Source organism: Mus caroli, unplaced genomic scaffold (assembly GCF_978045245.1).
Source record: "Mus caroli unplaced genomic scaffold, Mus_caroli_1 scaffold_16, whole genome shotgun sequence".
Taxonomy (NCBI): Eukaryota; Metazoa; Chordata; class Mammalia; order Rodentia; family Muridae; genus Mus; species Mus caroli.
This window is the reverse complement of record NW_028227271.1, coordinates 5,209,017-5,236,085: the sequence shown is the minus strand read 5'-3', so window position 1 is coordinate 5,236,085 and position 27,069 is coordinate 5,209,017. Positions and strand designations below refer to the sequence as shown.

Genomic DNA, 27,069 nt, shown 5'->3' with positions numbered 1-27,069 from the left:
CCATTTCCAAGAGACCTGATGCCCTCCTCTGGCCTAAGAGGACACTGCTCACATGTGGCCTTTGGATATACAGTGGGCAAAACACTAAAAAAACCATTCACAGGAAAAAAAAAAAAAGTCTTTGTTTTGTGTATTCAAGACCGGTTTGTCTCTGTGTAGCCCTGGCTGTCCTGGAACTCACTCTGTAGACCAGACTGGCCTCAAACTCAGAGACCCCCCTGCCTCTGCCTCTCAAGTGCCGGGATTAAAGGTGTGCGCCACCATAACCTAGCAAAAACAAGTATTTATGACTGGAGAGATGGCTCAGGGATTAATGAGTACTTTCTCCTCTGGAGGACCTGGGTGCAATCCCAGCACCCATGTGGTTCACAATAGTCTGTAACTCGAATTCCAAGGGACCTGATGCCCTCTTTTGGCTTTTTCTTTCTTTTTTTTTAAGATTTATTTATTTCATGTATGTGAGTACACTGTCTCTGTCTTCAGACTCACCAGAAGAGGACATGGCATCCCCATTACAGATGGTTGTGAACCACCATGTGGTTGCCAGGAATTGAACTCAGGACCTCTGGAAGAGCAGGTGGTGCTCTTCACTGCTAAACCATCTCTCTAGCCCCCTGACTTTTTCTTTAACACAATTCCAAAGGTATACAAGGCACAGAGATGACCAAATGGATAAAGGACTCTATAGGCACCAAGCACACCTGGTGCAGACAAGCATGTATGCAAAACACTCAAAGATAAAAAATTAGTAAGTCTGGGGCTAGAGAAAAGGCTCAACAGTCTAGAGCACTGATTTCTCTTCCAAAGGTTCTGAGTTCAATTCCCAGCAATCTCAGGGTGGCTCACAACCATCTGTAATGGGACCCAATGTCCTCGTCTGGAGTGTGTGAAGACAGCTACAATTTATTCATATACATAAAATAAACAAATCTTATTTTTTTTTTAAAAGTGGTGTCCGGCACCTGGTGGTAGTGTCATATGCCTTTAGTTGCAATACTTGGGAGGCATAGACAGGCAAATCTCTGAGTTCGAGACCAGCCTGGTCTATAGAATCAGTTCCAGGGCAGCCAGAGCTACACAGAGAAACTTTGCCTCAAAACAAACAAACAATCAAAAAGAACTCTCTAAAGGGCTGACAAGATGGCTCAATGAATAAAAGTCACTTGCTGCCAGACCTGAAGATCTAAGTCTGAGCCCCAGGGCCCACAATGTAGGAGAAAATCAACTCTTGCAAGTTGCCTTCTAACTTCCATTTGCATGTTATGGCAGATACACACACAACCACTTTTACAAAAGGACTGAAGCTATAGCTCAGTGGTAGAATATTTGGCTAGTATGTAACCTCTATATATACAGTCCAGGATGGCCTCCTGCCTCAGCCTTCAAACCCTAGGATTACAGGTGTGTGTGTATGTGTGTTTGCGTGCACGCATGCGTATATGCCACAACACCCAGCTTCTGAAGCCTATTCAATAAACTTCAAATGGGAAGTTAGGCTGATCAGGTACTTCAGCTTCTCCCAGTAAGCAGAGAAGGTCTTTGTCCTCTACTATGCTATGGTGGCTCTTAGGTCACCCTTACAACTCTCTTTGAGAATGAATTGTGAATAGTCAAGGCAGACAGTGAGGGTTGGACAGACAGCTCAGCAATTAAGAGTACACACTGCTTGTGCCTAGGACCTATGTACAGTGTCCAGTGCCCATGTTCAGTGGCTTATAACCACCAGTAACTACAGCTCCAAGGAACCTGATGCCTCTGGCCTCCTCAGGTACCTGTATTCACATGCAAACACATAATTTAAAAAGTAAAGAAGAGCCGGACAGTGGTGGCACATGCCTTTAATCCCAGCACTCAGGAGGGAGGCAGAGGCTACACAGAGAAACCCTGTCTCAGGGAAAAAAAAAAAAAAAAAAAGACCTACACCTTATTAGCAAACAGCCATTCTACTGTGACAGACTCTGAAAGGACAAAAACAAATCTTTAACACCTAAAATATATACCACAATTCCAAACAGTCCTTTTGTAAAAGTGGTTGTGTGTGTATCTGCCATAACATGATATAGCAGGAAAAAAAAAAAAGCCTGCTATATCAAAGGGACAAGGCTCTTAGTAAGCAGTGCATACATAAGAGTTCCAGGACAGGCAGGACTACACAGAGAAACCCCAGAGTGGTGGAGGGTGGGGGAAGGAGGGGGCTTAGGCACATCTGGGTTGCCAGATCACATGTATGCCAAGCACATTCTTTTCTCAATTCTCATGGGTTATCACACACTTTTAGTCTCCGCCTCTACTCTACTTGACATCATTAGAAATGAGGGGACACAGCAAATGTCATGGTCTCAGGACAACAGCTAGTTGGACGGCACATGGCAATTAGCCACTAGAGGGCGGTATATCTGTAGTTAAGGAGATCTTCAGGACCCACAAACTTAGATGGGTGGGGCAGCCCAACAGAACTTGGTGAAGTTAAAAAAAAAAAAAAAAAAAAACATAACAAAAAAGAAACATCAAAATAGATGAAAAAAGGCGAGTGGTTAAGTCTTAGGGTGGGGTCCTTAGTGAGGAGAAAGACAAGAGTGAATACTAAATACTGAAGCCACCAGACCTCAGCTCTTCCCAGACACAAACGTCAACAAAAGATTTCTCAGTTTATTTGGAAATATACATTGTTACCCCAGCAGACAGCTCTACTTCAGAACTGCCAAGGAACCAAATACCCTTACCCAACCAACACCTAAAACCTACCCAGGAGGGTGAGTCCTGGGTAATCAATGCCCAAGACTCATATCCCTACTGTACAGACTGTAAAAATCCGTTTAGAAAACCAAGGAGTAGCCTGGCGTGGTGGTGCACGCCTTTAATCCCAGCACTCGGGAGGCAGAGGCAGGCGGATTTCTGAGTTCGAGGCCAGCCTGGGCTACAGAATGAGTTCCAGGACAGCCACGACTACACAGAGAAACCCTGTCTCGAAAAACAAAAACAAAAACAAAACAAAAACAAAAAAAAAGAAAACCAAGGAGTTAGAAGCCAGGGTCCCTGAGACATCTTGCCCCTTTGTAAACATTAACATCCAGGCTACCAGAACCTTGGATGAGTGTGCAAAAATAAGAGTGCCATACTGTGTGCCCAGAGGACAGGGGACATAGTTGGCAACCATAGCAGTTATATCCTGAGGGTCTGCCCCACCACTGCGGGCTGGACAATGCCTGCAGCAGAAACAGGGCAGTTATTCCATGCCAAGAGTTCACATAAGATAGCATCGGCGGTCTTGTCGTCCATAAGAATTCTCCACCCGGGCAATCTCCTGGATGACTTTGATGAAGACGTCTTGAGTTAGCTATAAGGAATAAGATCATCGGTCAATCAGTTGGGTCAGAGCTGATACCATCCAGCCCCTAGGCAAACAGCGCTTCCTAACTATCCCCACCACCAAGCAGCATGTAGGACGACACGGTTAGCCTTGCCCCCTGAGTCCAATCTTTAAGTTCAGCACCTGATTATCCCGAGCAGACGACTCCATAAACATGGCACCCCAGGACTCTGCTAGCTTCTTCCCTTCAACTGCCTGCACCTCTCTGGAAACAGATTTGGAACACACCAAGATGGAAAGCAGATAGCAACGTCCGGCAAGTTCTCTGAAAAATCTCTACGGTTTCGATTCCTTCTGACGATTCACAGCCCCTCCCCCAAGGTTTGAGGAGGTGAAGAAAGAGAAAATATACGTCAACAAAAGCATGATATGTAAATGCAAAACTGAAATATAAATTATGATAGGATTATCCTTAAGTGACCTTCAAAGTTAGGATGAAAATCTCGGGGAGGGGGTGGCAACCAGCTAGGCATGGTGACCCACCACTCCATTCTCAGCGAGCACTATTTGGAAAGCTAGAGGATCTGGAGTTAAAGGACAGCCTAGGCTATGTGGTGAAGATCCCGTCTCGAAAAACCAATCAAGACGTAAAATTGCTTCAGTCAAGCATCAGAGCTGGGAAGGACTACAGCTCGACTGATCCCTGATACATGTCATTTTCCATTGCCTGAGCAGCAGTCTTACCCACCTCTCAGGAGAGAGATCTGCCTTGTTCCCCACAAGCAGCACGGACAGCCTGGGATGACAAAGCAGTTGCTACAGTTATGCTTGTAAGATCCCCTTCCCCATCCTCCATGGACCCCAGCTACTCCAACTCCATCAAGGCCAGACGATTCCCAAACAAGCCAACCGTGATCTACGTCTAGCCTCCTTGAAGAGTTCATTCACCCTTTCGCTTCCTTCCACACCCTCAGGTCTCGATGTCCTAAAACCACTTACCGGGTTTTACCGTGGCCTTCGTGTAGCTTTTGGTACAGGTTCTTAACAATCTGAAAGCTTCAGACATAAGAAACAGAGCTAGGGTTTTAGTTCTAGGATAACTACCCAGTCTTGACAAGCCCCCACTCAAAAGAAACCTCCATGACGTACCTGCGCAGAGAGGTAACCGAGTATACAAGAACGTAACCATGGACCCCGATGATGAGCGAGTAGGGCAGAATGCTGTACTCATCCTAGCAGCAAACAAAAACGAGAGTATGTACACCCATGCCTTCAAACGGTGTAAGCCGGTGGCATAGCGCACGAGTGACCCTCCCCGGGACATTCCTCGCTCCAGTCTCTTCCATCAAACAAGTTTTTATGAAGTAGCTCCACTGAGCCCTGCACACTAATAGCTCAATGCCTTTCTTTTCATACTATGTCCCACATGAAACACACACACACACACACACACTACCAGACTTTATAAAGGGCTGAACTATAACATTTGGACACCCTACCGCAACTGGTACCTGCCCTGCTGTGTCCACCAGATGTAGGTGAAACTCGTCTTTGCCAAGAGTCACTGTCTTGCTGTAAGCTGGAAAAACAAACAAAGAAGCAGCTTCTAGACTGTGAGGTGCTTTGTGGTCCCAGTGATGTGTGTTCCGATACAGTCCTGACCCCAGCAGTGACACACTGACTTACTGTCTTCATCAACACCTGTAGTTCTCAACCTTCCTAATGCTGAGACCCTTTAAAACACTTCCCTGTGCTGTGCTTGACCCTCAACCATAAAATTATTTTTGTTGCTACTTCATAGCTATGATTTCCCTATCATCATGAATCTCAATGTACATATTTTTGGAGGTACAGGGTTGCAAATGGGGCCTCAACTCAGAGACTGAGAACCTCTTGATCTCTACTATTCTGGTCTAGAACGCCAGAAATGCCACGCTCTAGACACTAGAATGGGACTCCTAGAGCTGATTAGTGGAACCTATAAACAAACCATCCTCTTTGCAACAAAGAAATCTCAAATTGTGCAGTTTGAGAGGGCACCCAGTCTATCTAGGTTCCAATCCCCTTCACACTAAAGAAAATTACTCATGCCAGGTGGTAGTGGCACATCCCAGTATTCCAGAGGCAGAGGCAGGAGGATCTCTGAACTCGAAGCCAACCTGGTCTACAGAGCTAGTTCTAGCAGCCAAGGATACACAAAGAAACCTTGTCTCAAAACAAAAAACAAAGCAGTGGAGAGCGAGGGGCGCGCGGGGGGCGGGGTGGGGGGGGAATGCAGCTACTTACTATTCTCCACTGTAGGGTCGTAGCCTTCCAGGAACTCGCCTTCCACAAATTGATGTGCCAAAGATGTCTTCCCTTTAAGAACCAAAGATTATTGTAATACAGTCATCCATCCATATTTACACCTTTTGTCCTTTCGGACTGTGGCCAGGACCAAAGGGCACCTCACATCAGCATCCCAGATTGTGGGAGCTCCCAAGCAATGCTTGCCCTTGGTCTTTTATTACCATCATCCTAACAAGTAGATTTCCGCGACGTTTTGGTGATTCGATGCATTCAGTGACGCTTCAGGAAGCCCTTTCCTGCCCCACCCCATCTCACCCTTTGAAAAAGATTCCCCAGGATCTAGTACACCAGGCCAAGGACACTTGCAAGTGTCTAGCCCGCAGAGATCTCCACCACGCCTTCAAATACTGATCCCACCCCCGCTCCCAGAACAACGCGGGGACGACTGGTGCAACCACAGCCCGGTACACTTTAACCCTTGCGCGCTCCTCTTCCAGCATCCCTCCACCCTTCCATCTCCTGGCAGCAAACCCGACTTCTTCCCAGGCCACATTGGGTCCTCGTGTCACATTTCCGCGACAGCGCGCCTCTTCTGGCCACAAAGCAACGGTGCTCTCGGGAGGGCGGGGACTTACCTACGGAGCGGTACCCCAGGATGGCCACCTTCCTGTAGCGCACCAGCGGCATGACAGGATGCCGCCCCGCGGGGCTCGTAAGAGTGCGGGCCGAGGGAACCCGAAGATCAGCCGAGGTGCAGGCCGAGGTGGACCCTGGGAAGAACAGTAGCTCACTGAAGCTACGCCCGGCAAGCCAAGGAAAACCAAAACAAGCCGCGAGCCCCGAGCAGCCCACGTGATCACAACACAGCGGCTGTACGCAAGGGAGCCGGGCGCGGGGGGCCAGGGGAGGGGACAAGAGGAGCGGGATACCTAGCCGGGCGGCTCCCGGCTCCGCCCCACATGCTGCTCCCCATTGGTCTATTAGAATAGAGGAGGGCGGAGTCACCCACAGGAGGGAAGGGTGGGCCTCACGTGGAGCGGGATCTTTGGGAGCTGCACATGCGTAGACCTGAGCCTGTTCATTCATAAAGAAAGAGAAAGGAACTCGGGGTCCTAGAGGTACTTGCTGCCTCGCCAAAGAAGCTGTGACTCTCAGATGGAAAACACCTGTTGTGAAAATACAAAACGAAAAGGAAAATATCTGTTGTGGATCGGCTGGAGTGTTTGTTTTTGAGACAGGGTCTTACTGGTGCAACCTGACTGGACTACAGCTCTCTCTATAGACCTTGCTGGCTTCAAACTCACTGGGATCCACTTGCCTCCTACCCAGTACGGGATCAAAGGGATGCACGTGGCTTTGGGCTAGAGGTTTTGTTGAAAAGATTCTAGGCCTTTGAAGCACGGATTTAATCCCAGCACTCGAGAGGCAGAGAAGGGCATATCTCAGAGTTTGAGGCCAGCCTTATCGTCAGAGTGAGTTTCAGGACAGCCAGGCTACACAGAGAAACCAGTTCTCAGGAGTCAGGCGTGTGGGGGTGGGGGTGGGTTCTAGGCCTCTGATTTCACAGAACTGAAGTTCTTGTTCTTGGGGAAATTATTTCAGTGTGTATGCAGTCTTAGGTTTCCTTATCATACCCGGGACACTCATTTATTCAACAAATACTGACTGAGGCGGGAGGATGCTATGAGTTTGAGACCGGCCTGGGCTATACAAGATCAAGCCACCCAAGACCTTGTCCAGAAAAAGGGAAAAAGGAAAAGAAAAGCCTAGGTCTATAATCGAAGGATTTAAGAGGCGAAGACAAGAAGGTCAGGAGGAGTTCAAACTCATTACGGCCTCAGCTACATAGTGAGTTTGAGCCCAAAAGACCTTGTCCTAGAAAAAGAAAACAGGCTGTTGCCCACGTTCCACATGCTCTGGACAAGACACTGTTGCAGGCTTGCTAAAAGAGATAAACATGAAAGAGAAGAAAAAAAAAGAGATAAACATGGCATCTGTTTTCCTGGCATTTAAATTTATTCAGAGTTTGGAGTTGCATGAGGCCAGCCTAGTTTGCAGTCCCCAGAACACACACACACATGCACATGCGCACACACACACATGCACAAAACCTTAGGGAGACAAGTATGTATGTCATGGACAGCTTCAAATTAACCAGCGGGTTCAACCCATTGAGGTAGAACCTAGGAAGTCGGCTGCTGGTGGCCGGGGTTCCTGAGGCTCTGCTTCACTCTGGTTTTTTGTTTTTTTTTTTTTTTTCAAGACAGGGTTTCTCTATGTAGCTCTGGCTATCCTGGAACTCACTCTGTAGACCAAGCTGGCCTCAAACTCAGGAATCCGCCTGCCTCTGCCTCCCGAGTGCTGGGATTAAAAGCATGCGCCACCACGCCCGGCTCTGCTTCACTCTGGACTCTTCCTCCATGCCTGCTTTGGTTTGCTGTCTGCCGTGAACAAACTCTTCCATCACATGTGCCCACTATCCATGAGACTGCGTCACAGTGGGCATGAACTTAGAGCCAAGTGGTCATAGACTAACCATAAGAAGTTCTGAGCCAAAAAGGAACCTCTCTCTCCTTTTCAGTTATTTAGCCACGACAATACAAAATTGTGACTTAACGCTATGCTTCCCAGGACTTCTTTGTTTTCCACGGCTAAGAATTCACCTCCTTCTTGGTACATAATAAACATCATTGTCATCATAAACAGCACTGGCAGTCACGGTGGCGCACACCTTTAATTTCAAGACTCATAAGGCAGAGGCAGGCAGTTCTCTGCATTCAAGGCCAGCCTGGTCTACAGAGAGAGTTCCAGGACAGCCAAGGCTACACAGAGAAACCCTGTCTTGAGAAACCTTGTCTTGAGAAAATAATAGTAATAATAATAACAACAACACTATTACTTAGTGGCTTAAAACAATATGGAGTTTGGGGAGATTTTTATTGTTTTTGTATTTTATTGTATTTTGAATTGGGTTTAGGTTTTTTGAGACAGGATCTCTCTACATAGCTCTGACTTTTCCTGGAATAGGTTGGCTTCGAACTCACAGAGATCTCCCTGCTCTGCCTCCCTGTGCTAGGGTAAAGGTGAGTGCCACAAGATTGGCTTCCTTGCCTTTGTTTCTTTGTTTCTTTGTTGGAGATACTATGTATCCCTGGCTGGCCAAGAGCACTCTTTGCCATAGACCCTAACTAGCCTGGAACACCCAGAGATGCACCTGCCTCTCCTTCCAACTGCTGACCCAGAAAAACAGTGTATTCTTTCTGGGGATCTGGGGATTGAATTAGCAGCTCTCTTGTTTCCTGTCCTGTATTTGTTCCTGGGGTTGAAGTCTCAACGGAGGTAGAAAGTCCAAAAGGACCTTGAGTATCTGGGCCTGTGTGCTGACTATTGGCTGAGTCAGACTCTCTGTCTCTGTCTCTATCTCTGTCTCTGCCCACCCCCCACTCCCTTCCTGTGTCTTTCATTAATGAGTGATGGAGCCTGAACTTTCCTACAGGGAGGCAGAATCGAATAAGAAAGCAAGGGCCCCTTGGGCTTTGGGCCCTGGAAGTGGCAAGTCATTGGTTTCTCAATCCAGGGACCACAGTCACAGCTTATAAAAGTTCCCAACTTGCCTGAGCTACATAACAAGACCTTGCTTCCCCCAAATAAAGAATAGCCAGCCTCAAATTTTCCAGGTCGAGCCTGAACTTTTTTTTTTTTTTTTTTTTGGTTTTTCGAGACAGGGTTTCTCTTTATAGCTCTGGCTGTCCTGGAGCTCACTTTGTAGACCAGGCTGGCCTCGAACTCAGAAATCCGCCTGCCTCTGCCTCCCGAGTGCTGGGATTAAAGGCGTGCGCACCATGCCCGGCTGCGAACTTTTTTTTTTTAATGTTTTTTTTAAAAGATTTATTTATTTATTTATTATATGTAAGTACACTGTAACTGTCTTCAGACACTCCAGAAGAGGGAGTCAGATCTCCTTAAGGATGGTTGTGAGCCACCATGTGGTTGCTGGGATTTGAACTCCAGACCTTCAGAAGAGTAGTCGGGTGCTCTTACCCACTGAGCCATCTCACCAGCCCAAGCCTGAACGTTTATTTATTTATTTATTTTTTAATTTATATGGGTGTGTTGCCTACATGTGATCCCTTGGAACTAGATTCACAGTTGTGAGCTGTCATGTGGATGCTGGGAAGTAACCCTGTTAAACTTGGAATCCCCCTGCCTCTGACTCCAGAGAGCTGGTAGAATCTGTGCTGCTAATGATTGATTGACTCCTGGGCTTGAGGCTCTACCAACTGAGCTATAGCGCCAACCCACACTCATGGCTGTTGTAGCTAGAGAAGCTCTTCTGGTACTCTGTCTATTTCCGTTCCTGCCAGTGTCTTAATGAGAAAACAGCTCCATCCTTTCTCCATTTTCTCCACTCCTGTCTTAGCTACCTCCCAAGGAAGTCTCCATTCAGTATCAGGGGTATTTTTTCTTCTTTGAGACAGCATTTCTCTTCTAGCCAAGTTGGCCTCAAATTTAATTTTGGCAACATTACGGTTTATTGGCAGTCCATATGGTTTTTTTGTTTTTGTTTTTAAATAGTTTTACCATATAGCCAATGCTGATCACAAACTGAAAATCCTTGTTTCAGGCTCCCAGTTGTTAAGAGTTTTAAGCCACCACACCTGGCATCAAGTGATTTTTAAAAAAAAAAATTTTAGCGTTTGAAGACAGGGGTTCAGCCGGGCGTGATGACGCATGCCTTTAATCCCAGCAGTCAGGAGGCAAAGGCAGGGGGATTTCTGAGTTCGAGGCCAGCCTGGTCTACAAAGTGAGTTCCAGGACAGCCAGGGCTATACAGAGAAACTCTGTCTCATAAAACCAAAAAAAAAAAAAAAAGAAAGAAAGAAAAAAGAAGAAGAAGACAACAAGGGTTCTCTATGTCCTAAAAGTAGCTTTGTTGACCAGACTAATACTGTCGTGTCTTCAGATATACCAGAAGAGGGCATCAGATCCCATTACAGATGGTTGTGAGCCACCATATGGTTGCTGGGAATTGAACTCAGGACCTCTGAAAGAGCAGCCAGTGCTCTTAACTGCTGAGCCCTCTCTCCAGGCCCCCTGAACAGACTAACCTTGACCTCACAGAGATCTGCCTCCTGAGCTGGGATTAAAGGCCTGCAAGTGATTCTTTTTTTTTTTTTTTTTTTTGGTTTTTCGAGACAGGGTTTCTCTGTGTAGCCCTGGCTGTCCTGGAGCTCACTTTGTAGACCAGGCTGGCCTCGAACTCAGAAATCCGCCTGCCATTGCATACACTAGCAAGATTTTGCTGAAAGGACCCAAATATAGCTGTCTCTTGAGACGATGCCGGGGCCTAGCAAACACAGGAGTGGATGCTCACAGTCAGCTATTGGATGTATCACAGGGCTCCCAATGGAGAAGCTAGAGAAAGTACCCAAGGAGCTAAAGGGATCTGCAACCCTATAGTTGGAACAACATGATGAACTAACCAGTACCCCGGAGCTCTTGTCTCTAGCTGCATATGTATCGAAAGATGGCCTAGTCGGCCATCACTGGAAAGAGAGGCCCATTGGACTTGCAAACTTTATATGCCCCAATATAGGGGAATGCCAGGGCCAACAGAATGGGAATGGGTGGGTAGGGAAGTGGGGGGCGCTATGGGGGACTTTTGGGATAGCATTGGAAATGTAATTGAGGAAAATATGTAATAAAAATATTAAAAATTAAAAAAAAAAGAAATCTGCCTGCCTCTGCCTCCCGAATGCTGGGATTAAAGGCGTGCGCCACCACGCCCGGCTCAACCTGCAAGTGATTCTTATTAAATTACTCATATATGTCTTTTCTTTTTTTTTTCCTTTCTTTCCTTTCTTTCTTTTTTTTTTGGGGGGGGGGAGTATGTAGAGATGGCAGAGCAGCTAAAATTGAATTCTGTTCTTCCAGAGGATCTGAGTTATATTCCTAACACCCATGTCAGGCAGCTTGTACCCTCCTGTGACTCCAATTCCAGATGCCCTCTTCTGGCCTTCTTGGTACCCAAACACCCATGGCCTATACATACAGGGACACAAATACATACATATAACTAAAAATTAAATATTGGCTGGACATAGTGGCACATGCCTTTAGTTCCCGTGATTCAGGAGACAGAGGCAGAAGGATCCCTGTGAGTTTGAGGCCAGCCTGGCCTATATATTGAATTCCAGGATAGCCAGAACTACATAGAGAGATCCTATCACAAACAAACAAAACAGATAGATAAAATTGTGTGTGTGTGCGTGAATGAGAGAGAGAGAGAGACCCAAGTACACACCTGTATTCATAGCACTTGGGAGAGAGAAGATCCAGAGTTTAAAAACAATTCTCAAACAAAAAAAAACTAACTAAAATACAATTATATATATATATATATATATATATATATATATATATATATATATGTGTGTGTGTGTGTATATATATACACACACATATAATACATGCATATATAGTGATATATACATACATATATAGATATAGATATAATGTGTTTGTGTGTGTGTGTGTGTATAGTAGTGGTTGTGGTAGAATCTTGGGAATTGTATGTGGGACCCACACAGTCACACAGTCTAGGCAACTCTGTGCTACTGAGGCTGAGCTATATCCCTATCCACGACATGGCCCAGCAGTTAAATGTACTTTCTGGCCGGGCCAACCCAAGGTGTTGCTGTCAGGGCTGCACGGCGGGAGGGAGCCCAGAGGAGGCGCCCTCCCGAGGCCACCACTGCCCATGCAGTCCATCCATTCAGCCATCTGGCTACTGATGTCATGAGTAACACGACAGTGCCCAATGCCCCCCAGGCCAACAGCGACTCTATGGTGGGCTATGTGTTGGGGCCCTTCTTCCTCATCACCCTAGTCGGGGTGGTGGTGGCCGTGGTAATGTATGTGCAGAAGAAAAAGCGGGTGGACCGGCTTCGCCATCACCTGCTTCCCATGTATAGCTATGACCCTGCAGAAGAACTACAGGAAGCTGAGCAGGAGCTGCTATCTGATGTGGGAGACCCCAAGGTGGTTCATGGCTGGCAGAGCAGCTACCAGCACAAGCGGATGCCCCTGCTGGACATCAAGACATGACCACCCACCCAGATAGGTACAAGAGCGTGTCTAGTCTGAGCACCTACAGCTGGCCCCAAGCCAAGCCTTCCAGGGACGGATAGGCCTCTTCCACACTAGCCTATTCCCACGGTGACAGGTCCAGATGTATAAGTGTATATGTTTTGTAAATAAAAACTTTTGTGGCTTCAAAAAAAAATGTACTTTCTGGTCTTCAAGAGGACTCTGGTTCAATTTCTGACACCCACATGCAGCTGACAACCATCTGTAACTGCAGTATCATGGGATCTGATGCTGTCCTCTGGGCCCTGATCACACCAGCCACCCACATGCTGTACACTCATACATCCAGACAGAACAGTCACACAGTTAAAATTAAATTAATAAATCCTGGTGTTGACGAGATGGATCAGCAGGTAAGAGCACTGACTGCTCTTCCAAAGGTTCTGAGTTCAAATCCCAGCAACCACATGGTAGCTCACAACCACCTGTAATGAGATCTGATTCCCTCTTCTGGTGTGTCTGAAGACAGCTACAGTGTAGTCATATAAATAAAGTAAATAAATAAAGTAAATAAAGTCTCTGAGATCGGATAGACTAGCCGAGGAGTATAACAAGGAAGGGATGTGTGTCATGTGGTGTCTATGAGATTAATCTCAGCTGCTGCAGCTGCTGGGGGCTTAAGCAGCTGTCCCTGAGGCAGCTGCAGTCTTCAGCTCAGGCCTGGCTGTTTAGGGGGCAGCTTTGTCTTGCCAGTGGACATCAGTTCCAACGAAACCAAGACTCTCCTCGTAGAGCCACTTGCAAGCAACGGAGAACAGCAGAGAAAGCATCCCCGCTTCTGAAGAGTTCTATTTGTACAACTGAGTACTTAGTGGAGATAATTAGGAGGCAGTTTGAACTTGGGTTTCCAAAGAAGGAAAGCCAAAAGCCAGAACTCAAGGTATCAGCCTGCATCCTGCTCTGTTCCCAGTCCAGTCGGGTATCACTCCCCTGCAGTGTCTGACCACCTGTTTTCATAGCACACTGCATGAGAGTGGGAACATTTCCTACGTGCAGCTGAAACTCCAGCAAGGAAACTCAGACATTCAGATGAGAAAATCTACCTAGAGATGAAGATACTACCCAGCAAAAGAGAGGATTATTTTTTATTTTTTTTAAAGTTTTATTTATTTATTGTTATATGTAAGTACACTGTAGCTGTCTTCAGACACTCCAGAAGAGGGAGTCAGATCTCGATACAGATGGTTGTGAGCCACCATGTGGTTGCTGGGATTTAAACTCCGGACCTTTGGAAGAGCAGTCGGGTGCTCTTACCCACTGAGCCATCTCTCCAGCCCCGAGAGGATTATTTTTATTAAGTAATGTCTTTGCCTTAGCTCTGGTCTCTTCCTAAAGATTGCAAGCCTCTATTTCTTCTTTGATGACTGTAGTCAAACAGCACAGACATGTGGTAGCTCACGTCTGTATTCCTAACACTAAAGAGGCACAATTGTGTGAGACTGAGGTCTGCCTGGTTTACAGAGTGAGCACCAGGCCAGCCTGGGCTACAGAACGAGACCCTCCCTAATAGTAATAGCTATAATAATAATAATAATAATAATAATAAACAATGTATCATTACTTTGTTACAACACTAGAGGCTGGGAGTGCAGCATCAATGTTCTTCCCAATTCAGCTCCTGGGAAGGGTCCTAGGCAGAGCGCTCCCATATGTTCTCACATGAGGTTCTTCCTCAAGACTGGGGAGGGAGAGAGGGCTGGCTCAGTGCCTAAGGGCATTTGCTGCTTTTACAGAGGACCTGGGTTTGGTTCCCAGCCCAGAAATCAGCAGCTCTCAACTGTCAGTAATTTTAGTTTAAAGGGAATAATGCCCTCTTCTAGCCTATAGAAGAACTACACTTACTTGGTATGCTAACACACGCTCAGTCAAAAACACTCCTGCACATTCACTAAAAATAAATAAAAATGACAAATGTTTAAAAGATGTAGGAGAGGCAGGATGCTTTGATATTTCTTCTTTTAAGTGGACTAATCCTACAGCATCAGGACGCCATTCATACTTCTAACCTCAGTTAAACTTTTGGTTTGATGTTTGTTTGTTTTTTTCAGATAGGGTGTCATGTAGGTCAGGATGGCCTCCAAGGAGGTCCCTAGATTCCTGCCTCTGTCTCCCAAGTGCTGGGATTGCAGGAATGAGCCTCCACTCCTAGACTTTTTTTTTTTAAAGACAGGATCTTTGGTCTTACTATATCGCCCTGGTGGCCTTGACCTCACTATGTAGACCAGGCTGGCCTTGAACTCACATTGATCTGTCTGTTTTCTTTTTTCTTTTTTTTTCTTTTCTTTTTTTTTTTTTTTTTTTTTGGTTTTTTTGAGACAGGGTTTCTCTGTGTAGCCCTGGCTGTCCTGGAACTCATTCTGTAGACCAGGCTGGCCTCGAACTCAGAAATCCGCCTGCCTCCCAAGCGCTGGGATTAAAGGCATGCACCACCACTGTCCGGCTGATCTGTCTGTTTTCATAGTGACCTCTTAGCCAACTTTTTAGAATTTGAAAGAGGGTCTCATCCTAAAGGCCAGGAGTGGCCTGGAACTCACTATGTAATCAGACGGCTCTTGACCAGTAAGCAATCTCCTTCTTCAACTTGCTGAACGCTGATTGCAGCTGCGAGCCACTAACCCATCTCTGGTCACCTTAATTACATCTTTTGAAGCCCTGTATGTTCAGCACAGTGCAGAGCTGTGTCTGTAAAGAACTGTGCTGCTAGGACTCAAACCCAGAGCTTGGCCCACGCTAGGCATGAGCTCTACCACCTACCACTGAAATCTGTCCTTGTCTCTCTTCCCCGGTTTACTAGCCGGCCAGAAACCTGAACAATATGTACTTCTTTAGCTGGATGGCTATGTAATTTTAATTAAGGAAGCAAACCATTTAATGTAGAAGAAAAAGAGACAATGTAAAGATAACAAGTAAGGGGGCTGGAGAGGTGGCTCAGCGGTTAAGAGAACAGCAGTTAAGGTGCCTTTATTGTGGTGCTGTGAGAATTCAGTGGGAACTCACATGCTAGAACAGGGCCTAATGTGTACTGAGTCCTCAGCAAATATAAGCTGCATATCATTACCCTTCCCAGGAGCTCTGACTATTTAAATATATAATTTACTTTTATGTTTATTAGTCTCTTGTCTGCATGTCTGTGTGTGAGTATGTTAGATCCCTGGGACTGGAGTTACAGTCAGGTTAAGCCATCATGTAGGTGCTGGGAATTGAACTCAGAACCTCTGGAAGAGCAGTCAGTGCTCTTAACCACTGAGCCATCTCTCCAGCCACACCCCTCCACCATCCAGTGTCTCTCTTGTCAATGACTACATATCTTCCCAGATGCCTTGCTCTTGCCCGAGATGCCCTTTCCAGCCCTGCCCACCTATACACCAGTCAACAGCACTATTTCAGCTCTTTCCTATTCATAAGATCCTCTCTGTACTGACATGGCACATTCTGCCGATTGGATTCCTTCCTCCTAGATAATAATATTGCTTTGGTAAGCATATGCATTTATACACTAATGGCTACTTTTTCAAGAATACAGTTTCTTGATCTTTTGTGTACAGTGTTATACCGTACATATTTAGCAGCTCTTGCTTCTTTAAAAAAAAAAAAACAAACAAAAAAAGGGGATGGATTTAAAGTTACCTGAACCTTTAGGTAGTGGCTCTAATTTAATGACCCTATATGTAGAGGTCTTGTCAGGGTTATCACAAATGTTCTGAAATTCTCAAAAGAGGGTTAGTTTTCTGTTCTTAGCTTGTGAGCCATCTCTCTAGCCAAAAGTCATTCGTTTCTTTGTGTCTTTGTTTGTTTCTTTTATATCTTTATTTTGGAAGATTGTTTCTAACACTCAGTCTCTCTTCTTAGCCCTAGCTGGCCTGGAGCACTCTTTATAGATTAGATCAGCTTCAGATTCACAGAGACCCAGCTGCCTCTGCCTCCCAAGGGTGGGGATTAAAAGTGGGCACCACCAGGTCATGGCATCCAATCACAGTTCTTTGTACTTGTACTTTTTTTTCTTTTCCTTTTTTTATACGGCTTTTTAAAAAAAGATTTATTTATTTTATGTATATGAGTACACAGTAGCTGTCTTCAGACACACCAGAAGATGGCATCAGATCCCATTATAGATGGTTGTGAGCCACCATGTGGTTGCTGGGAATTGAACTCAGGACCTCTAGAAGAGCAGCCAGTGCTCTTCACTGCTGAGTCATCTCTTCAGCCCTTTTATATGGCTTTTTGAGACAGGGTTTCTCTGTGTAGCCCTGGCTGTCCTGGAAGCCACTCTGTAGACCAGGCTGGCCTGGAACTCAGGGATCTGTCTGCCTCTGCCTCCCGAGTGCAGGGATTAAAGGTGTGCGCCACCACTGCCCCTCGACTTTATTCTTTTATCCTAAAATAAACCGAATCCCAATGTTCTGGAAACTGAAGCAAGAATATTTTGAGCTCAAGGGCAAACTCTGAATCTCAAAATAAATCAACAAATAAATAAATAAATCCAAATGTGTCGTGCGTGCGTCTGATTTTAAACAATAAGATTTATTTGTGGCAGGGCCTTACTAAGTATCCTAGGCTGCCCTTGAACTCAAGACAATCCTCCTCTCCGCGCCCCCAGTTTGAAAAACCAAACAAAACTCAGCCCTGAAATGCACGCGCTGGCGAGCCTTTTAGTGGAGTAGTAGAAATGAAGTAGACAGCAGAGAGCGACACCAGTGCTGAGACAGGAATGCAAAGTCTACGCGGCGACGTTTGCTCCGTTCCTGGGTAGAAAAGAGTTGCTGCAATTGGAAGGTGCTCGGCGGCCAAGTTAGTGGGACCACCTGCAGCAGCCACGTGGTGCGTTTACCTGCTGGCAGGTGAAGCGCGTGTTTTTTACATAGCTGGGAGGGGCTTCAGGAGGACAAAGATAAAGGGAGGGGCCTCAGGGGGAACAGAATGAGGGGGAGGAGCCTCAAGGGGACAGAATGAGGGGAGGGGCCTCAAGGGACAAAGTTGGAGAGAGAGGTGAGCCTCAAACCCTGAAAGTAACCTATAGGATGTGATTTAATGAACGCCAATGAATTTTTCTCCCCAAATATTTTGCATAGCCATGAGTAGTACTGCGGATTGAAATCGGAGCTCTGGGCACACTAGGCTAATGCTGTACTATTTGAGTATATTCCCAGTCAGCCATGATGGTTTTCTGGTTAAAGACTTTAATTTCGGCAGTTTAGACACAGTAGTACTTAGCTTAGGGAAGGTAGTAAACAGATTGCCCAGCAACACCTGGGTGATCAAACGAAAGGTACCAGGATCTAAGAGGTGCAGCTAAGAGTAGGGTAAGAAAGTAGGAAAGGCTGTTGTTTGAGATGTGTCTCTGAGGCAAGGTGGCAACGGGTATTTGGTTTGTAGACTTGGGCATTGGTGAATAGAGGACCTTTATCAGGAACTGTTTGAAGCTCTATTTACTATTATCTTCTGACCACAGGACTTGAGGGTCACCAGAGTGAGGGACACTCTGCACCATTATCTACACTTCAAGCTTCCCAGAGCTTCAGAGCTGAACTAGGCACGAGGGCTGTAAAAAAAAAAAAAAAAAAAAATTCCAGGGATTGAGAGAGAATCCCACACCATGCTAAAAGTTAACGCAAGCCACAAACATTAGTTCTGCCCTCTAGGTCAGTTCCTAGGAGTAAGTCTGGTGCAACACGCAGTACATTTCCCTTTGGTACAGAGGGAACCAAAGGAAAGCACATGTCCCCAGGCTTAGAGTTCTCTCCAATGCCACCAGAGGGCAACGTATCTACAGCATGGACTTGGTTGGCTTGGAAGCTCAGAGCAGAGCCAATCTTCCTCGCAACAATTGTAGCAGGATCGAGCCCAGTCCCTGGAAGTACCACCCACCTTAAGTATCCCTCAGATGGTAATATCCACTTCCAGGGCAGTCCTACATGCCCATCCCTAGCTCAGAGACATCAATCTACCTGCATTTCAGTGGTCTGCGATGTTGGAGTCCAAAAATTCCCCCCCAAACACCCAGAGAAACTAGAGAAGCCCAGTCTGTAACAAGAGACAGGGAAAGAAGGGTGGATGGGGAACCAACAGAAACAACCACTGGACTGAAGGAGGAAACTCACAAGGCCACACTAGAACTTGACCACAGATACACCCAAGCCAAAACCTGTTCCCTGCAGGTCATGAGAAATTATTCCCTCCAGCATCTGTGTCTCCGTGTCTGTCTCTGTCTCTGTGTGTGTGTGTGTGTGTGTGTGTGTGTGTGCATGCGTGTTCTACTATACAGCCCAGGTTAGCCTTGAATTCATTATCCTCCTGTTCTATCCTTCGCCATTTCCAAAGTGTTAGGATTACAAGCAAGTACTCCGGGAATTTGACCACCATTCCGGATCACTCTAGAATCTTTATTTTGGCCACAAATGTGTGGCTGATTGTAAGGAACACCCATGGTTCACCAGCTGGCCTACCAAAATCCCAGAAAATAATCAGACCGTTTCAGCAGGCAGGAGGCCCTCTGGGCTGATGATCAATGGACAGCCTACAGGGATAGGCCAGAATAGCTAACAATAACACTCCAAGTGCGGCGGGCGGTGGTGGCACACGCCTTTAATCCCAGCACTCGGGAGGCAGAGGCAGGTGGATTTCTGAGTTCGAGGCCAGCCTGGTCTACAAAGTGAGTTCCAGGACAGCCAGGGCTACACAGAGAAACCCTGTCTCAGAAAACAAAAAACAAAAACAAAAACACTCCAAGTGCTCCTCCAGCTGCCTTGGTAAGCCCCGCCCCACTCACAGTTGGTATGCATCCTCACAAGTGAAGCTCTGGTCCTGACTAGGGGTGGAACCAGTACCTTAAAAGGGGCGGGACATTGCTGGTCTATTGCTGACAGGTTGGGACACCCTTTGCAGCGAGAGGGTTTGGAAGATCCTGCTGAGGAAGACGGGCAAATTGGGAGTAAGGTGTGAACTCGGATTAGTCCGGGTTCTCCTCCTCTTTGGAGGTGGTCTCCAATAAAGCCTTCCTTGTATTAACTCACCTGCAGGGAGAAGTGAGGGTGGGAGCCGTCAGGTTGGCGCCAAGCTCCAGGCCCTCACCTTGGTGGGCTGGGCAAGCAGGTCATCATATTACAAATTATAAATAGAAAATAAAATTATCCGGTGCGACTGGGGAAGACGCAAAAGAGTCCTCGTTAAAGAGTGCCTACTAGCAAACCCAGTTACCGAGGACCAGACACCACTCTTCTCGGGTAAAAGTTGCCTAAACCAAGAAGTTCCTAGTACAGCCCACCTTTCTCTCTCTCTTTTCTCACCCCCTCCCCTATCAGCATCACCTGCGGCTCACATCCCCAGATCTCAGCCAGCAGGTCTTGGGGCTTCGGTTTCGGTTTCGTATGGAGCCTGGAGGACTTCTGTCCTTGGAAGCTCAGCCCATTAACTCCTCGGCCAAGCGGTAAAGGAGGCGAGAGTACCAATGCATGCCAGTCGGCTGTACTGCACCCCCAGGGAGCAGAGCCCCGAGCGCGTGCAGCAGCCGCAAAGGGGCGAAGGCGCGGTGGGCCCACTGGTGACTCTCTAGAACCGCGTAGCAGGAGGCGAGGACGTCGTTGACCAGCAGCGTCCCATGCGCAGTGAGCGGTGCGAACACGCCCACGGCTTCCTCGCGCGCCACGCGGGCTACGCGCGCCGGCTGGAGCGCGTCCCCGCCGGGAGCCAGCACCGAGTCGCCAGCACGTAAGCGGCGCGCGAACACCGGTGCAAAGTCACCTGGAGCAGGCGCTGGCCCGCGAGCAGCGAACACCAGATGCCAGGGTGTGAGCAACAGTTTGCGCGGAGGCCGCTCGGTCTCCACAGCCACGAACGAGGCGCGGCGCTGCAGATCCCGGTCCAGGAAGAGCAGCACTGGCGTGGGTACCACTCGGCCCGCTGCATCAGCGGCCAGTACCCAGTCACCACGATGGAGTTCCCTCAGCCCCTTCCGTTCGCCGCTCCGCAAGCGCACCGTGGCATTTCCCGGAAAGCAGCCTCCGGCTCGGACCGCCAGTGAGTTATCTGCAAGACACAATTATAAAAAGGATTAAGTCCGGATCAGCCAGTGCAAGTACAGTCTCGAAGAAGATGTGGGTCAAGCCCAAGGTAGACCTCACCAGCCCCGGGACAGCTTAATTTCCCAGGGATCTAGCCCCACCAGGAGTGGAAATGGAAGAGTGTTTTTACAAGCATTAGCCTGGTTGGTCTCCCTTAGAGTAGCAAGAAAGCTAAGGTAGAGCCCCTTTGGATGGACCATCATCTGGCCTCTACTGTACCAGCTTTGACAGACACGTGGATGTGGTTGCGGGACTCGTAGTAGACCCAGTCGAATCCGGCTTCCACAGCTAGGCGCGCCAACAAACCATACTTATTACGGTCACGGTCAGACGTGGTGATGTCCAAGGCACGGCCTTCGTAGTGGAGTGAATCCTGTGCGTGGTGGCCGTCCTCGTCCCAGCCTTCAGTCACACGTAGGCGTACTCCGGGCCACATGTTCATCACCGCGATGGCTAGAGCGTTCACCCGCTCTTTGCAACGCTAATGGGGGGGGGGATAAAGAAGTGGGTTTCCCACTTCCCACCATCACCAGGCAAGGTGAAGAAGGGCGCGGTAGAAGGAACCATTAAAGCATCTTTATTCTCTGGATCCGTTTCACTCCCTCCCAGCGTTTGGGAGTCGTGGGCAAGAGAGGATCTGAATAGGTGCAGTCACCAGTCTGTACTCCCTTGCCTGGGCATGCTTGGAGAACCGAACCCGTCCGATGTTGAGAGGGAGTGTACATGCCTAGTTATTCCCCCCATTATCAGGGCTCGCCCTCACCCCTATTTGTTCCATGACCTCATCACAATCAGAGAGAACCGTAGTAGAGAGGGAGAATGGAAGTTTGGCTAGGGAGGGCGTGGCTCCCCGAATCGAGCCCTATTTGAGCTTGACCTCCTCCCCGGGCCCCAGCTGCCCTCCCTCCGTCTGATTCATCTTTTGTTTGGTTGCCTTCCCTGGCACTGGGCATTGCTTCCTTCCTTCCTTCCTTCCTTCCTCCTCCTCCTTTCAGCCTCTAGCGTTAACACATTGGTGGTCTGGGTGCGCCCCTACAGAGGTGCCCAAGAGGAGCCGCGTGGGATCAAGGCTGCTGGAAAAAGGGTTGGGTGGCGGGGGCTGCACGAAGCACAATGGCTATTCTCCGGGATGACTTAACTAAGCGAGAATCTCGGGCCGAGGCCGGGAACGCGTCGGGAGAAGCGGACTCAGCAGCTACAGCTACAAAGACGCTTTTCAGCCGCCCCGGCTCAGGGAGAGGAAAGGGCAGAGCGCCGCGCCCTACATCCCCGCTCCCGCCCGCCAGGTCCCCTCCCCCAGCGTGGCCAGCCTGCCACTGTGTCAGTCCTGAGAGCCCCCATCTCTCCCGTCTCTGTTCCAGAATCATCCCTGAAAGGCGTGGGAGCAGAAGCACCTGAGAATGGAGCTGCCCTGGCGTGGGGCTGCCCCCACTTCCCTGCTCAGGATGGGAGTGGAGCAAAAGGAGCCACAGCCGCGGGCCTGCACCCCCGGGGGAGGGAGGTCACAGTTATCTTGGCTGCTCCGGTCTGGGAGTTGGAGACCTTGGCGCGCCAGAGCCCGGGACACGGCGGGAGCAGGAGCGCAGGAGGACCGGCCGAGAACAACTTTTTTCTTTGTCTCTCACCTCGAACTTGGACTGGAAGTGTTTGCTAGAGGGACATTTGCCCCCTACCCTTCTTTCTAGTCAACTTCGTCTCTGCAGAGGCACTGTACAAGTGGTAGCTCTTTCTAACTTTGTGTCGTTTTGTCCCCTAAGAAGGCCCTGACCTGCGGGGGCAGTAGCCCAGTACAGAGCCAACTCAATGGAGTCCTTTTGCAGTCCGGGTGTGGGAGATAAGCAGGACTGGGTGTGTGCGTTAGGGGGGTTTCCCAGGCCCCTGGAGGCCTCCTAAGCCTGTCGCTTGTTCTATCCCTCTACTGCAGGTTTCAGCCAGAGGCAAGGACTGTAATGTCCCAGGACCAAGGTGAGGAAGGGAAGGTCCTTCCCAGTTTACTGGAAAGAGGATGGCTTCATCACTGGGACAAGAGGGAATTCTTGGCTCGGAGTAATTGGTTCTCACCTTCCATCCCATCCCTGCCTCCCAGGAGGTAGAGGCAGGAGAATTTCTATGAGTGCTACCTAGCAAGTTTTAGGCCTGTCAGGGCTATGTAGTGTCTCAATAGATAAGTAAGGAAAGAAGAAAGAAAGAGAGAAAGAGAGAAAGAGAGAGAGAAAGAAAGAGAGAAAGAAAAAGAAAGAGAGAGAGAGAGAGAGAGAAAGAAAGAAAGAAAGAAAGAAAGAAAGAAAGAAAGAAAAGAAAGAAAAGAAAGAAAAGGAAGGAAGAGGAAAGAAATTCTTTCTCCCCTGTACAGGTTTTCCTAACCACATAACCTGGAAAACTATGCAGTTAGTCAGAGGAAATCCGTACACCACACACACACACACACACACACACACACACACACTACCCTGCCTGCCCCCTGCACACACAATTAGGTGGTGTAATGGAAAGTAGATAGGACTCAGAACCAGGAGTCCTGAACCTGGTCTCAGCTACTATTTGACTGTGAGGCTTTGATTAAATTGCCTTTTCCTCTCCTGCAGCCCAGCTCTCAGATATAAAATGAGGGGTGGGTTGGGTTGGAGAAACACGCGTCTTCTGAGTTTCCTGTCAGACACTCTACAGCACTGGCCACAGGGGCTCTGGGCCCTTCCCTCCCAAGCCATAGCCCACTGAGTCGGGTTGGTTCAGTGCCCCTCTGTAGCATGTGCCCCAGAATGCTAGCTGACTTGAATTATTTATTCAAAGCAGAGTCCTCAAGCTAAGGTGAGTTTAGATGGCCCAGAAACCCTTGATTCTCAGGTGTGTCTGTCTGTTCTGAGGACTGTTTTTTTGGTCACCCCCAACCCCACCCCAAAGTCTGTTGTTTAGACCCTAGTATAGGCTACCTTTCCCATGCCAAGGACAATGGCCACCCCATCCCCAGGTAGATGGTCTGGTCTGGTAACCTGACTCTTGCCCATCTCTTTTCCAGCCCCCTTCTTTTGGCTCACGGAGCTTTTGGACAGCAGGCCAGGCTAAGTGTAAAGCCTTATGCAGTCTACCTATCCTAGCCAGCTCCTGGCCCCCGGCTCACCCCAGCCCTTCCTGCCTGGCTCGGTGACTGACCCCCGGTCCACGCCTCAGCCATTTCCCGTCTTGCCTGCCACCATCCTCCTTTCCCCGCCCTCGCTCCAGCCTCTCCCAGATTCACTCTCACTGGGCAGTTCCTCCTCCCCCTCCCCATTCCAGACTCTCTCCCCATTTGGATACCTCCGAACCACTATCCAGCCACCAGGTTATTTGCTTTCCTGAAGGGTGTGATGAAGGAGATCTCACTTTATTTTATTTTAGTTTAGGGTCTCTGGGGATGAAGGAACAGTTCATCCTCCAGGGTTGTGGTAGGAAAATTGAGGAGCTGGTGGCGTGGTAGAGCAGGTGGGAAGGAACTCTCCTTACCTCAGTCATCAGGCGGTCTGCGCCGCTGTTCTCCTCATCCTTGAAGATTATGTCGGGGTTGTAGTTGGGTACGAGGTCCCGGAAGCGCTCCGACCCCCTAGTTACCCTCCCCTCCGCTGGCCCACTCGCGCCCAGGGTCCGCTCGGGCATACTGGGCACAAACTGCTTGTATAGCAGAGGCACAAGTTGCTTGCGCACATAACGCCGCCGGCCAACCGGTCCTCGGCCCGGCCCGCAACTCTGGGCAGATAGTGCCAGGAGTGCCAAGCAGCACAGGGGCAACAGACTGGCCGGCAGAGCCATGGGTGCCGTGAACTTGGGTCGGAAGGGAGCGTTCTTGTCCTCACTGGCTCTCCTGTCAGTTGGGCATCTCCGCAGGAGCTAAAGAGCACCGCAGATAGAGAAGGTCCCAGGGTACCTGGAGTGCTGTGGCTCTGAACACTTGGCAGCCGCTAACTCTGCCTACATGCCCTGGGGAACCTGGAACCTACTACTGATAGACTACCATTACAGAGCAGGTGGGTAGAGGGTGAGTGCCAGCCCAGCCAGTCTCTGCTGCCCGGCTCCCGTGCTCCCAGAAACGCCCTGACTCCGCCTTAAGTGGTCCCGGGCCCCGCCCCCCGCCCTTCTCTCAGGGCTGTCCCGCCCCCTCCCACCCGGGCGGGGGATCTAGCAGTCACCACTGGACACCACTGTTCCATTACTCCACTGAAGTGTGTCCCATCCTGGAAACCATGCAGGCACCTGCTTAGGAAATCCCTGAAGCTTTAGAGTCCTGGCTGCCTGGATAAGCATCCTTCTACCTCCGAGTCTAAATTAGGCACCAAACTATCTTCCTGGGCACTAGTCTTTGCTTTCCTAAAGTCTACCCTGGCACGCCATGCCCTCTGCTGTCCTCCAGGAAGTCTGAGTTCCAAGGCCATCCAAGCCCTTTGGGCAAGCCATCAAAGCCTCCCTTCTCCGTGCTCCTCCTCAAGTCTCCCCGATTTCTCTCAACACTCATCCATAACCAAGCAGAGATCCCAGAGGATCATTTTCCCTGGTGGTTTTATATCTTCTTGGGAACAGAGTCTGACACTCACAATCCAGTTTGAGACATTTAAAAAAACAAAAAACAAAAAAAACCCTACTGTGTCTGTATATGCCAGCACATGCCATAGCACACCTGTGGAGGTCAGAGGACTTTTGGGAGTCCGCCTTCTCCTTCCACAGCGGGTTCTAGGGATTGAACTCCGGTTGATCAGGCTTGTGTGGCAAGTGCTTTTACCTGCTGATCTACCTTGCCAGGCCAGGACTTTCCAAGTTTTATGTCCTCTCAAATGGTTGCCAGATACCCAAAGGTCACTTTTTATCCCTCCTCTCCTTCTTTTGACAGACTGTACTGTAGTTCAGGCTTGGTCTCAAACTCACTTCAACAGAGAAGGCTGACGGGGTGAATGTTTTCTCCTTTGGCCTCTAGCTTCCCAGCACTGAAATTAGCCATGCACTACCACACCAGGCTTGTGTGGTGCTCAGATCAGAACCAGGGCCTTCAGGGCTCAGCAGTTAAGAGCACTGACTGCTTTTCCAGGGGACCTGAGGTAGATTCATAGCACCCACACAGTGGCTAACTGGCTAACTCCCTTCTTTCTGTAACTCCACATGGGTGGGGGGGGGGCGAGGGGGTCCAATGCTGTCTTCTGGTCTCCTCAGGCAACAGGCATGCATTTGGTACAAGCAAAATACCCATACTTATAAAATAAAACGTTAGGGGTGGGGTGGGGTGTTAATTTCAGCCCTTGGGGAGCAGGGACAGGCAGATCTCTGTGAGTTTAAAGCTAGCCTGGTCTACAAAGTGAGTTCCAGGACTGCCAAAGGCAACACAGAGAGACATCAACAAAACAGAACAAAAGTAAAAACAAAAAAACAAGATAAGTAAGTATATAAGTTAATTAAAAATAAAATAAAAGCCGGGTGTGGTGGCGCATGCCTTTAATCCCAGCACTCAGGAAGCAGAGGCAGGCGGATTTCTGAGTTCGAGGCCAGCCTGGTCTACAGAGTGAGTTTCAGGACAGCCAGGGCTATACAGAGAAACCCTGTTGAAAAAAACAAACAGCCGGGCGTGGTGGCGCACACCTTTAATCCCAGCACTCAGGAGGCAGAGGCAGGCGGATTTCTGAGTTCGAGGCCAGCCTGGTCTACAAAGTGAGTTCCAGGACAGCCAGGGCTATACAGAGAAACCCTGTCTCAAAAAAACCAAAAAAAAAAAAAAAAAAAAAAAAAAAAAAAAAAACAAATAAATAAATAATAAAATAAAATAAAAAAACCCAGGATTCAGACATGCCCGGCAAGCCCACAACTGACCTTTATGCACTGAGCAACATCCCCATTTCCCTTTGATTGAGATGGTCGCAATGCAACCAAGCTGGGCTCAGTCTTGCTGTGCTGAGTCCTGGGCTTTCAGGCAAGTTCTTCACCCAGCACATCATTTTCTGAGTACATTGTCATTTGGAAGCTGCCAAAGGGCCCTGGACACCTAAAGTCCTGGTCTGTGGAGGATGGCTCTCTTCTCCTTCCGTTGCCTACCTCCTACCCCTCTGGACCAAGGAATCTATTTTAAATCCCTCAGGCCTCATCACAGAGACACTTAACTCATTTAAGTCAGTTACAGGGGAATGTAGTGGAGAACATGAGAACCAGAGGCCACTTGGGGAGAAAAGGATTTCAGCTCACATGTTCCAATCAAAGTCCATTCATGAAGGGGAGTCAGGACAAGGTCATCAGGAAGGGGAATAGAGAGATGGC

At 48.5% G+C, this 27,069-nt stretch overlaps 3 protein-coding genes across 7 annotated transcripts; 1 reads left to right on the top strand and 2 right to left on the bottom strand.

Moving 5' to 3' along the window:
• Positions 1–2,648: 2,648 nt before the first annotated feature.
• On the bottom strand, positions 2,649–6,481 carry Rhebl1 (RHEB like 1). Of its 5 annotated transcripts, none has more exons than XM_029469994.2 (8): positions 6,235–6,481; positions 5,597–5,668; positions 4,810–4,889; positions 4,460–4,542; positions 4,310–4,366; positions 4,059–4,106; positions 3,494–3,575; positions 2,649–3,337 (listed from the first exon to the last, which is right to left on the bottom strand). In XM_029469994.2, exons 1-8 carry the CDS (start codon positions 6,284–6,286, stop codon positions 3,245–3,247), a joined length of 567 nt encoding a protein of 188 aa, XP_029325854.1. In that variant the 5' UTR covers positions 6,287–6,481; the 3' UTR covers positions 2,649–3,244. The 5 variants fall into 5 exon arrangements, 3 of the variants coding, with proteins under 3 accessions (XP_029325854.1, XP_021039945.1, XP_029325856.1); XM_021184286.3 differs by having other exon boundaries at positions 4,822–4,889; positions 6,235–6,441; XR_003834974.2 differs by having other exon boundaries at positions 3,057–3,337; positions 3,494–3,664.
• Positions 6,482–12,283: 5,802 nt separating this feature from the next.
• Positions 12,284–12,824, top strand: LOC110311053 (small integral membrane protein 29). Its single transcript, XM_029470100.2, has one exon. It carries the CDS (start codon positions 12,398–12,400, stop codon positions 12,704–12,706), a length of 309 nt encoding a protein of 102 aa, XP_029325960.1. The 5' UTR covers positions 12,284–12,397; the 3' UTR covers positions 12,707–12,824.
• Positions 12,825–17,248: 4,424 nt separating this feature from the next.
• Positions 17,249–24,840, bottom strand: Dhh (desert hedgehog signaling molecule). Its single transcript, XM_021183703.3, has 3 exons — positions 24,286–24,840; positions 21,025–21,286; positions 17,249–20,770 (listed from the first exon to the last, which is right to left on the bottom strand). The coding sequence occupies exons 1-3, from the start codon at positions 24,586–24,588 to the stop codon at positions 20,145–20,147; spliced, it is 1,191 nt and encodes a 396-aa protein (XP_021039362.1). The 5' UTR covers positions 24,589–24,840; the 3' UTR covers positions 17,249–20,144.
• Between the last annotated feature and the right edge of the window lie 2,229 nt (positions 24,841–27,069).